Below are 12,645 nucleotides of genomic sequence, written 5' to 3'. Positions count from 1 at the left end.
GGGTTTGGTTGAGTTGGATTAGTTGGGTTGGGATTGAGTCAAATTGGGATGGTTGGGTTAAGTTGGGTTTGGTTGAGTTGGGTATTGGTTGAGTTGCATTAGTTGGGTTGACTTGAGTTGGGTTGGGTTGGATTAGTTGGGTTGACTTGAGTTGGATCCCAAGACCTCCACCCCAAATCCTCCTGCCCAAACCCCCCAAAAACCCCCCAAAAACCCCCCCAAACCCTTCCCTCACCTTGGAGGGGTCCGTGGCCGGCTCACCACCTCGACGGGGAAGGGGCTGCCGGGCACGGGGACGCCGTCGTAGGTGACCTCCACGCTGTGGGGGCCCTCGTCGCGCGGCACGAAGCGCACGGCGCTGCTCTCGGCAACGGCGCACCGGCTCCACCGTGCACGGCAGCGCCTTCCGGGACGGGCCCAAAATACCGGGCGCTCCACCTTGCCCTGGGCCCCCCGCGCCCTTGGCCTTTGACCGTGAACTCCTGGGCCTTGCCCACCTCCAGCTCTGGAAATTGGGGAGGGGGGTAAAGGGTTAGGGACCCCCAAAAATCTGCCCAAAATGGGGGTGAATCCAAATTGGGGAGAGGGTAAAGGGTTAGGGAACCCCCAAAATCTGCCCAAAATGGGGGTGAAACCCAAATTGGGGAGGGGGCACAAAGTGGGGACAGGGAACCCCAAATCTGCCAGAAACTGAGGGTGAATCTTAAATTGGGGAGGGGGCAATGGGTTAGGAAACCCCCAAATCTGCCCAAAATGGGGAGTGAATCCTAAATTGGGGAGGGGGGCCACAAACTGGGGACAGGGAACCCCAAATCTGCCCAATAATGGGGGTGAAACCCCAAATTGGGGAAGGGGCAATGGGTTAAGGGACCCCCAAATCTGCCCAAAATGGGGGTGAAGACCCAAATTGGGGAAGAGGGTAAAGGGTTAGGGAACCCCAAAATCTGCCCAAATGGGAAGTGAATCCTAAATTGGGGAGGAGGGTAAAGGGGTTAGGGCACCCCAAATCTGCCAAAAATGGGGGTGAAACCCAAATTGGGGAGAGGGTAAAGGGTATAGGAACCCCCAAATCTGCCCAAAATGGGGGTGAATCCCAAATTGCAAAGGGGAAAAGGGTTGGGGAACCCCAAATCTGCCCAAAAATGGGGAGTGAATCCTAAATTGGGAAGAAGGGGTAAAGGGTTAGGGAACCCCAAAATCTGCCCAAAATGGGGGTGAAACCCAAATTGGGGAAGAGGGTCAAAGTAAGGGGGACAGGGAACCCAAAATCTGCCAGAAACTGAGGGTGAAACCCAATGGGGAGGGGGCACAAACTGGGACAAGGAACCCAAATTTGCCCAAAATGGGGGTGAAGCCTAAATTGGGGAGAGGATAAAGGGTAGGGAACCCAAAATCTGCCCCAAATGGGGGTGAAACCCAAATTGGGGAAGGGGAAAAGGGTAAGGGAACCCCAAAATCTGCCCAAAATGGGGGTGTGAACACAAATTGGGGAGGGGGTCACAAAAGTGGGGACAGGGAACCCCAAATCTGCCCAAAAATGGGGAGTGAATCCCAAATTGGAGGAAAGGGGCAAACGGGTTAAGGAACCCCAAATCTGCCCAAAAATGGGGGTGAAACCCAAATTGGGGAAGAGGGTAAAGGGTTAGGGAACCCCAAATCTGCCCAAATGTGGAAGTGAATCCTAAATTGGGGAGGGGGGACACGAATTTGGGACAGGGAACCCCTCAAATCCCCCAAAACCCCCATCCAGCCCCCTCCCCAAATTCAGGGACCCCCTCCTCAAATTCTGGGACCCTTCCTCCCAAATTCAGGGACCCCTCCCCAAATTCTGTCCCCCCTTCCAGCTCGCTGCGGTTCCTTTGGGAAGGGGACAAAAACTGTCCCCAAACCCCTCAAATCCCCCCCAAAACCCCTCAAAACCCCTCAAATCCCCCCCAAACCCCTCCAGCCCCCTCCCACAAATTCAGGGACCCTCTCCCAAATTCAGAGACCCCTCCCCAAATTCAGAGACCCCCTCCCCAAATTCAGGGACCCCTCCCAAATTCAGAGACCCCTCCCCAAATTCTGTTTCCTTCTCAGCCTCACTGGAGAGGGGGATCAAGAACCTTGGAGGGGACCAGAGCTGCCCCCAAACCCCCTTAAATCCCCCCCAAAACCCAACAAATCACCCCCAAACCCCCTCAAATCCCCCCAAAACCCTTCAAATCCCCCCAAAACCCCCTCCAGCCCCTCCCCAAATTCAGGGACCCCCTACCCAAATTCAGAGACCCCTCCCCAAATTGTGTCCCCCCTTCCCAGCCTCACTGGGTCCCTTGGGAAGGGGACAAGAACTGGCCCCAAACCCCTTCAGGGTATCCCCAAACCCCCTTAAAATGTCCCCAAAACCCCTCAAAATCCCCCCCAAACCCCTTCCAGCCCCCCTCCCCAAATTCAGGGACCCCTCCCCAAATTCAGGGACCCCTCCCCAAAATTCTCTTTCCCCCCCAGCCTCACTGGGTCTCTTGGAAGGGGACAAGAACTGGCCCCAAACCCCCTATAAAATGTCCCCAAAACCCCTCAAATCCCCCCCAAAACCTGTTCCAGCCCCCTCCCCAAATTCAGGGACCCCTCCCCAAATTCTGTCCCCCCCCTCCAGCCTCACTGGGTCTCTTGGGAAGGGGACAAGAACTGGCCCCAAACCCCCTCAAATCCCACCAAATCCCCTCAAAACCCCTCAAATCCCCCCCAAACCCCCTCCCCAAATTCAGGGACCCCCTCCCAAATTCAGAGACCCCTCCCCAAATTCAGGACACCCCCCCCAGCCCCCCCTTACTGTCATCCAGGCCGGAGATTTTGATCTTGCCCAGGTCCACGCCGGGGCTTGACCCCGACGCTGAAGGGGCTCTTGGGGATGGGGTCCCCCCCGTTAGGTCACCGACACCCCCAGATTGCCCTGGGGGGCACAGCTGGGGTCAGGGGGGGCTCGGGGGACCCCCCTGACCCCATCCAGGTGGGGCTTGGGGGGGATTTTTTGGGGTTTTATTCGATTTTTTGGGGGGTTTTTTAGGGATTTTTGGGGGCGTTTTCAGGGGATTTCTTGGGGTTTTATTCGATTTTTTGGGGGGTTTTTTAGGGATTTTTTGGGGTGTTTTCAAGGGATGTTTTGAGGTCACAGAGGCAATTTTGGGGTCATTCAAGGTTTTGGGGTGCTCTACCTGATGAACAGGGGTGCAGGTGATGGTGTGGGTGGGTTTGGGGTATTTTTGGGGTATTTCTGGGGTATTTTTGGGGTATTTTTGGGGTATATTTTGGGTATTTTAGCCTCACCTGCTGCACAGGTGTGTAGGTGACCTTGTTGGGTATTTTGGGGGGTATTTTGGGGATTTTTTGGGTGTTTTTGGGGTATTTTGGGCTATTTTTGGGGTGGTTTTGGGGTATATTTTGGGGTTTTTAGCCTCACCTGCTGCACAGGTGTGTAGGTGACCGTGTGGGTATTTTGGGCTATTTTTGGGTATTTTTGGGGTATTTTAGGGTGGTTTTTGCCTCACCTGCTGCACAGGTGTGTAGGTGACCGTTGTGGTTGTTTTGGGGTATTTTTGGGCTATTTTTTTGGGTATTTTTGGGTGTTTTTGGGTTTTTAGCCTCACCTGCTGCACAGGTGTGTTAGGTGACTGTGTGGGTGTTTTTGGCTATTTTTGGGGTATTTTTGGGGTATTTTTTGGGTATTTTAGCCTCACCTGCTGCACAGGTGTGTAGGTGACCGTGTGGGTGTTTTTGGGCTATTTTGGGGCTATTTTTTTTGGGTATTTTTTGGGTGTTTTTTGGGTATTTTAGGCTCACTGCTGCACAGGTGTGTAGGTGACTGTGTGGGTATTTTTGGGGTATTTTTGGGGTATATTTTGGGGTTTTTAGCCTCACCTGCTGCACAGGTGTGTAGCTGACCGTGTGGGTGTTTTTGGGCTATTTTTGGGCTATTTTTGGGTATTTTTTGGGTGTTTTTGGGTATTTTAGGCTCACCTGCTGCACAGGTGTGTAGCTGAACCGTGTGGGTGTTTTTTGGGCTATTTTTGGGGTATTTTTTGGTATTTTTTCCTACCTGCTGCACAGGTGTGTAGGTGAACCGTGTGGGTATTTTGGGCTATTATTGGGGCTATTTTTGGGTTATATTTTGGGTATTTTAGGCTCACCTGCTTCACAGGTGTGTAGGCTGACCGTGTGGGTATTTTGGGCTATTTTTGGGGTGTTTTTGGGGTATATTTTGGGGTTTTTTTTGCCTCACCTGCTGCACAGGTGTGTAGGTGACCGTGTGGGTATTTTTGGGGTATTTTTTGGGTATTTTGGGCTATTTTTGGGGTATATTTTGGGGTTTTTTTGCCTCACCTGCTGCACAGGTGTGTAGGTGACTCGTGTGGGTGTTTTGGGGGTATTTTTGGGGTATTTTTGGGTATTTTTTTCCCTACCTGCTGCACAGGTGTGTAGGTGACCGTGTGTGGGTGTTTTGGGGTATTTTTGGGCTATTTTGGGGGGGTTTTTTTGGATATTTTTGGGTATTTTTTTCCTACCTGCTGCACAGGTGTGTAGGTGACCGTGTGGGTGTTTTTGGGCTATTTTTTGGGGTATATTTTTGGGTATTTCAGCCTCACCTTGCTGCACAGGTGTGTAGGTGACCGTGGTGGGTGTTTTTGGGGTGGTTTTGGGGTATATTTTTGGGTATTTCAGCCTCACCTGCTGCACAGGTGTGTAGGTGACCGTGTGGGTATTTTTGGGCTATTTTTGGTTATTTTTTGGGTGTTTTTGGGTATTTTAGGCTCACCTGCTGCACAGGTGTGTAGGTGACCGTGTGGTTGTTTTTGGGGTATTTTTGGGCTATTTTTTGGGTGTTTTGGGGTTTTTAGCCTCACCTGCTGCTCAGGTGTGTAGGTGACCGTTGGTGGTATTTTGGGCTATTTTTTGGGGTATTTTTGGGGTATTTTAGGGTGGTTTTTAGCCCTACCTGCTGCACAGGTGTGTAGGTGACCGTGTGGGTGTTTTTGGGGGTATTTTTGGGTATTTTTAGGGTATATTTTGGGTATTTTAGGCTCACCTGCTGCACAGGTGTGTAGGTGACCGTGTGGTGTGTTTTTGGGGTATTTTGGGGCTATTTTTTTGGGTATTTTTTGGGTGTTTTTGGGTATTTTAGCCTCACCTGCTGCACAGGTGTGTAGGTGACCGTAGTGGGTATTTTTGGGCTATTTTTGGGCTATTTTTGGGTATTTTTAGGGTGGTTTTTCCCCTACCTGCTGCACAGGTGTGTAGGTGACCGTGTGGGTGTTTTTGGGGTATTTTGGGGGGGTTTTTTGGGTGTTTTTGGGGTTTTTAGCCTCACCTGCTGCACAGGTGTGTAGGTGAACCGTGTGGGTGTTTTTGGGCTATTTTTGGGGTATATTTTGTGGTTTTTAGCCCTACCTGCTGCACAGGTGTGTAGGTGACCGTAAGTGGGTATTTTGGGGGTATTTTGGGCTATTTTATAGGGTATATTTTGGGGTATTTTAGGCTCACCTGCTGCACAGGTGTGTAGGTGACCGTGTGGGTGTTTTTGGCTATTTTTGGGCTATTTTTTGGGGTATATTTTGGGTATTTTTAGCCCTACCTGCTGCACAGGGTGTGTAGGTGACCGTGTGGGTATTTTTGGGGGTATTTTGGGCTATTTTTGGGTATATTTTGGGGTTTTTTTGCCTCACCTGCTGCACAGGTGTGTAGGTGACCGTGTGGGTATTTTGGGGGTATTTTGGGCTATTTTTAGGGTATATTTTGGGTATTTTAGGCTCACGCTGCTGCACAGGTGTGTAGGTGACCGTTGTGGGTGTTTTGGGCTATTTTTGGGCTATTTTGGGGGGGTTTTTTTGGATGTTTTTGGGTATTTTAGCCTCACCTGCTGCACAGGTGTGTAGCTGACCGTGTGGGTATTTTGGGCTATTTTGGGGCTATTTTTTTGGGTATTTTTTGGAGTGTTTTTGGGATATTTTAGCCCTACCTGCTGCACAGGTGTGTAGCTGACTGTGTGGGTGCCATCGTGGTTGTCGGTCACTCTGCAGGTCCCTCACGGCCTCTTGCCCTTTGCCCGGCCCCCGTCACCTGCACGTCCAGGGCGGCCCTTGCCCGCCCCCTTGGTGCTCACTGTGAAATGGGTGGGTCTGCCCAGCTCCACACCTGGGGCACCCCAAAATCCAGGTTAGACACCCCCAAAATCATGGTCAGACACCCCCAAAAAACCCAAAATCCAGGTTAGACACCCCAAAAAACCCAAAATCCAGGTTGGACAGCCCAAAAAAAACCCCAAAATCCAGGTTAGACACCCCCAAAAAACCCAAAATCCTGGGGCATTCCCCAAAAAACCCAAAATCCAGGTTGGACAGCCCAAAAAACCCCGAAATCCAGGTTAGACAGCCCCAAAAACCCCAAAATCCAGGTTGGACAGCCCCAAAAACCCCAAAATCCAGGTTGGACAGCCCCAAAAAAACCCCAAAATCCAGGTTGGACAGCCCCAAAAACCCCAAAATCCAGGTTGGACAGCCCAAAACACCCCGAAATCCAGGTTAGATACCCCAAAAAAACCAAAATCCAGGTTGGACAGCCCAAAACACCTTCCAAAATCCAGGTTGGACAGCCCAAAAAACCCCGAAATCCAGGTTAGATACCCCAAAAAACCCCAAAATCCTGTTAGACAGCCCAAAAAACCCAAAATCCAGGTTGGACAGTCCCAAAAAACCCAAAATGCAGGTTAGACAGCCCCAAAAAACCCAAAATGCAGGTTAGACAGCCCAAAAAAAACCCCGAAATCCAGGTTAGACAGCCCAAAAAGCCCAAAATCCAGGTTAGACAGCCCCAAAAAACCCAAAATCCTGGGGCACCCCAAAAAACCCAAAATCCAGGTTGGACAGCCCCAAAAAACCCCAAAATCCTGGGGCTTCCCCAAAAAACCCAAAATCCAGGTTGGACAGCCCCAAAAAACCCAAAATCCTGGGGCTACCCCAAAAAACCCAAAATCCAGGTAAGACAGCCCCAAAAAAACCCCAAAATCCAGGTAAGACACCCCAAAAATCATGGTCAGTACATCCCAAAAAACCCAAAATACTCAATGAGAACACCCCCAAAAAACCCCAAAATCCAATCACACACCCCCAAAAAACCCCAAATCCAAAAAGAACCCCAGGGACCCCAAATTCCCTCCCAATTCCCTCCCAGCCCCCCAAGGACCCCCAAAACCCCCCCAAATTCCTCCCCAAAACCCCAAATTCCCTCCCCAAATTCCCTCCCCAGCCCTCAGGACCCCCAGTTTCCCCCTCAATTCCCTCTCTGGGGTCCCCCCAAGCCCCCCAAAGCCCCCAGACCCCCATTTCCCCCCCAATCCCTCCCAATTTCCCCCCGAAGCCCCCAGACCCCAAATTTCCCCCCTCAATTTCCCCATTTCCCCCCGAAACCCCCAGACCCCAATTTCCCCCCCGATTTCCCCCCAATTTTCCCCCCAAAGCCCCCAGACCTCAAATTTCCCCCCCAATTTTCCCCCAGACCCCTGATTTCCCCCCAATTTCCCCCCAAAGCCCCCAGACCCCCCCATTTCCCCCCCATTTCTCCCCAAGCCCCCAGACCCACCCGAGCGGCTCAGGCCGGGCCCCTCGGCCTTGACCTTGCTGGCGTCGTGGGCGGGGTCAACCTTGACCCGGATGGGGCTGCTGGGCGTGGCCTGGGGAGGGACAGAGGGGTCAGGGACCCCGGAGAGACCCCCGGGAGAGCACCCAGAGACCCCAGAGAGACCCCTGAGACCACCCTGAGACCCCTGAGAGAGCACCCAGAGACCCCTGAGACCACCGAGAGCACCCAGAGACCCCTGAGACCACCCTGAGACCACCCTGAGAACCCCGAGAGACCCCTGAGAGAGCACCCAGAGACCCCCGAAACCACCCAGACCCCACAGAGACCACCCTGAGATCCCCTTGACCCGGATGGGGCTGCTGGGCGTGGCCTGGGGAGGGGGGACAGCGGGGTCAGGGACCCCCGAGACCCCACAGAGACCCCCGAAACCACCCTGAGACCACTCTGAGACCCCCGAGAGACCCCACAGAGACCCTTGAGACCCCTGAGACCACCCTGAGACCCCCAAAACCACCCAGACCACTCTGAGACCACCCTGAGAACCCTGAGAGAGCACCCTGAGAACCCGAGAGATCCCACAGAGACCCTGAGACCACCCAGACCCCACAGAGACCACCCCGAGACCACCCCGAGACCACCCTGAGACCCCCTTGACCCGGATGGGGCTGCTGGGAGTGGCCTGGGGGGGACAGCGGGGTCAGGGACCCCTGAGAGACCCCCGAGAGAGCACCCAGAGACCCCCCAGAGACCCCTGAGACCATCCTGAAACCACTCAGAGACCCCACAGAGACCCCAGAGACCCCTGAGAGAGCACCCAGAGACCCCACAGAGACCCCTGAGAGACCCCCAAGACCATCCTGAGACCACCCTGAGAACCCCGAGAGACCCCACAGAGACCCCCAAGTCCACCCTGAGACCAGCAAGAGACCCCCGAGACCCCACAGAGACCCAGAGACCACCCCGAAGCCCCCAGACCCCATTTAAGCCCCCAGCCCCACCTGGCCAGCGAACAGCACCACAATGGGGTGGGGTCCAACCACCCCAAAGCCCCCAGACCCCCTGAACCCCCCGAAGACCCCAGACCCCATTTAACACCCCCAGCCCCCATTAACCCCCTCAGCCCCAGTGAACAGCACCACAATGGGGTGGGACCCCCTGAACCTCCCAAACCCCCCAAACCTCCCAAACCCCCTGAACCCCCCTGAACCCCCCGAAGCCCCCAGACCCCATTTAACACCCCCAGACCCCATTTAAGTCCCCAGACCCCATTAACCCCCTCAGCCCCACCTGGCCAGCGAACAGCACCATGATGGGGTGGGACCCACTGACCCCAATGCCCCCAAACCCCCTGAACCTCCTGAACCCCCCAAAGCCCCCAGACCCCATTTAACACCCCCAGACCCCATTAACCCCCTCAGCCCCAGTGAACAGCACCACAATGGGGTAGGACCCACTGACCCCAATGTCCCCAAACCCCCTGAACCCCCTGAGCCCCCCGAAGCCCCCAGACCCCATTTAAGCCCCCAGACCCCATTTAAGCCCCCAGCCCCACCTGGCCTGGTGAACAGAACCATGATGGAGTGGGACCCCCTGACCCCAATGCCCCCAAAACCCCTGAACCCCCCAAACCCCCTGAGCCCCCCGAAGCCCCCAGACCCCATTAACACCCCCAGACCCCATTAACCCCTTCAGCCCCACCTGGCCAGCGAACAGCACCACGATGGGGTGGGACCCAATGCCCCCAAACCCCCCAAACCTCCCAAACCCCCTGAGCCCCCCGAAGCCCCCAGACCCCATTTAACCCCCTCAGCCCCCATTTACGCCCCCAGCCCCACCTGGCCAGCGAACAGCACCACAATGGGGTGGGGTCCAACCACCCCAATGACCCCAAACCCCCCAAACCCCCTGAACCCCCCGAAGCCCCCAGACCCCATTTAAGCCCCCAGCCCCACCTGGCCAGCGAACAGCACCATGATGGTGTGCAGCCCCGCCCCCTTGGGCGTGTACTTGACCGTGAAGGTGTCGTTGTCGTTCCTGATGATGTCGAAGTCCAGGTCGGCCTCGGCCGGGCCCACCACGCCCGGCGCGCATTTGATGCCGATGCTGACGTCACCTGGAGGGGGCGGGGCAGGGGGAGGGGTCAGGGGACCCCCCCCCCCCCAAAAAAAAAAACCCCAACCCAAAATCTGCAGGTACCCCCTGGGAGCCCCTCCAAAAGCACGCAGGACTGCAGCAGGATCCCAAAAGTGGCCCCAAACCTTCCAAAATCCAGCCCGAAATCCAGCCCAAAATCCAGCCCAAAATCCCCAAAATCCGCCCCAAAATCCGCCCCAAAATCCACCCCGAAATCCACCCCGAATCCCCAAAATCCGCCCCAAAATCCAGCCCAAAATCCACCCTCAAACCCTCCAAAATCCAGCCCAAAATCCACCCTCAAACCCTCCAAAATCCACTCCAAAATCCACAAAATCCACCCCAAATCCCCAAAATCCACCCCCAAATCCACTTTAAGCGCTCTCATATTCCCGCAGAGGATCCCAAATACCCCCAGACCCCCCCAAATCCCCCTTAAATTCCCCCCAAACCCCCCCTAAATCTCTCTCCAGACCCCCCCCAAACCCCTCCCAGAGCCCCCCAAATCTCCCCCAAATCCCTCCCTGACCCCCCCAAGCCCACCCTGGACTCCCCCAAATCCCTCACAGGCCCCCCCAAATTCCCCCAAAACCCTCCCAGACTCCTCCCAAATCCCCCAAGACCCCCCAAACCCCTCCCAAACCCCCTTAAATCCCTCCCAGACCCCCCAAAACCCCCCCAAATCCCCCCCAAACCCCTCCAAAATCCCTGCCAAACCCCCCGCAAACCCCCCCTACAGAGCCCCCCAAACCCCTCCCAGACCCCCCAAATCCCCCTTAAACCCCCCCAAATCCCCCTTAAACCCCCCAAATCCCTCCCTGACCCCTCCAAATTCCCTCCAGAGCCCCCCAAATCCCCCCAAAATCCCTCCCCGAGCCCCCCAAATCCCCCTTAAATGGCCCCCAAATCCCCCAAACCCTTCCCAGACCCCCCAAAATCCCCCCCAAACCCCTCCCAGACCCCCCAAACCCCCCCAAACCCGCCTTAAATCCCTCCCAGACCCCCAAACCCCCTCAAATCCGCCCCAAATCCCTCCCAAACCCCCCCAAGACCCCCCCAAATCCCCCCCAACCCCCTCCAAACCCCTCCCAGACCCCCCCAAATCCCCCTTAAACCCCCCCAAATCCCCCCCAATCTCTCCCAAACCCCCCCAAACCCCTCCCAAATCCCCCCCGATCCCTCCCAGACCCCCCAAAACCCCCCCAAATCCCTCACAGGCCCCCCCCAAATCCCCCTCAAACCCCTCCCATACCCTCCCAAATCACCCCAAACCCCCCTAAATCACCCCCAAACCGCCCCAAGCCCACCCTGGACGCCCCCAAATCCCCCCAAACCCCTCCCAAACCCTCCCAAACCCCCCTTAAATCCCCCCCAAACCCCCCTTAAATCCCTCCCAAACCCCTCCCAGACCCCCACAAACCCCCCTTAAATCCCCCCCAATCTCCCCCAAACCCCTCCCAAATCCCCCCCAAATCCCTCCCAGACCCCCCAAATCCCCCCCAAACCCCCCAAATCCCTCTCAAACCCCCCCAAATCCCTCCCAGACCCTCCCAAAATCCCCCTACAGAGCCCCCCAAGACCCCCCCAAATCCCCTTAAATGCCCCCAAATCCCCCTAAACCCTTCCCAAACCCCCCCAAGACCCCCCCAAATCCCTCCCAAATCTCCCCCAGAGTCCCCAAAACCCCCCCAAACCCCTCCCTGACCCCCCCAAATCCCCCTACAGAGCCCCCCAAATCCCCCAAGACCCCCCAAATCCCCCTAAATCCCTCCCCTACCCATCCCAGACCCCCCCAAATCCCTCCCAAACCCCCCCAAATCCCCCCCAAACCCCCCCAAATCCCTCCCAAACCCCTCCCAGACCCCCCCAAACCCCTCCCAAACCCCCCCAAATCCCCCCCAGCTGACCCTGCCCGGCCTCGGTGCAGTCCACAGTGAAGAACGTCGGCTCCAGCGCCTTTAACCCCGTCTTGGCCACGCCGGGCCCGAACACCTTCACCTTGTGGGGGTGGCTGCCGGCCCCCACCCCCACCTGCGGGGCCCAGCGGGGTCAGGGGGGCCCCAAAAACCCCCCCGAAACCGGGGACCCCCCCCCGAAACCGGGGACCCAGAACTCCTCCAAAAACCTCCCAATTTTTGGGCCATTTACCCCCCTAAAATCCCAATTTTTGGGCTATTTCTCCCCGCTAAAATCCCAATTTTTGAGGCATTTTACCCCCCTAAAATCCCAATTTTTGAGGCATTTAACCCCCCTAAAATCCCAATTTTTTGGGTTTTTTTTTGCTCCATTCCCCCCCCAATCCCAATTTTTGGGGTTTTTTTGTCCACTCCCCCCCACAAAATCCCAATTTTTGGGCCATTTACCCCCCCCTAAAATCCCAATTTTTGAGGCATTTATCCCCCCAAAATCCCAATTTTTGAGCCATTTATTCCCCCAAAATCCCAATTTTGGGGGTTGTTTTTGCTCCATTTACCCCCCCAAAAATCCCAATTTTTGGGCCATTAACCCCCCCCAAAACCCCAATTTTTGAGGCATTTAACCCCCCTAAAATCCCAATTTTTGGTCCATTTACCCCCCTAAAATCCCAATTTTTGCTCCATTTACCCCCCAAAAAAATCCCAATTTTTGAGCCATTTACCCTGCCAAAATCCCAATTTCTGAGGTATTTAACCCCCCAAAATCCCAATTTTTGGTCCATTTCTCCCCCCAAAAAATCCCAATTTTTGAGGTATTTAACCCCCCTAAAATCCCAATATTTGGGCGATTTCTCCCCCCCCAAAATCCCAATATTTGGGTTTTTTTGATCCATTTCTCCCCCCAAAATCCCAAGTTTTGGGGGTTGTTTTTGCTCCATTTACCAGCCCAAAAATCCCATTTTTTGAGCCATTTATTCCCCCAAAA

The 12,645-nt window shown here is 55.0% G+C and overlaps 1 protein-coding gene across 1 annotated transcript in view; it reads right to left on the bottom strand.

Moving 5' to 3' along the window:
* Nucleotides 1-12,645, bottom strand: part of LOC143692775 (filamin-A-like) — a 70,827-nt gene that overhangs the window by 21,288 nt on the left and 36,894 nt on the right. The window contains 11 exon segments of the mRNA XM_077173016.1: nt 236-256; nt 259-378; nt 380-469; nt 471-505; nt 2,813-2,861; nt 2,863-2,907; nt 2,909-2,932; nt 5,993-6,168; nt 7,612-7,702; nt 9,564-9,724; nt 11,652-11,775. Coding sequence (XP_077029131.1) covers nt 236-256; nt 259-378; nt 380-469; nt 471-505; nt 2,813-2,861; nt 2,863-2,907; nt 2,909-2,932; nt 5,993-6,168; nt 7,612-7,702; nt 9,564-9,724; nt 11,652-11,775 — 936 coding nt within the window.

The sequence above is a fragment of the Agelaius phoeniceus genome, assembly GCF_051311805.1.
Source record: "Agelaius phoeniceus isolate bAgePho1 chromosome 37 unlocalized genomic scaffold, bAgePho1.hap1 SUPER_37_unloc_1, whole genome shotgun sequence".
NCBI lineage: Eukaryota > Metazoa > Chordata > Aves > Passeriformes > Icteridae > Agelaius > Agelaius phoeniceus.
This window is presented reverse-complemented; position numbering and strand designations above follow the sequence as displayed.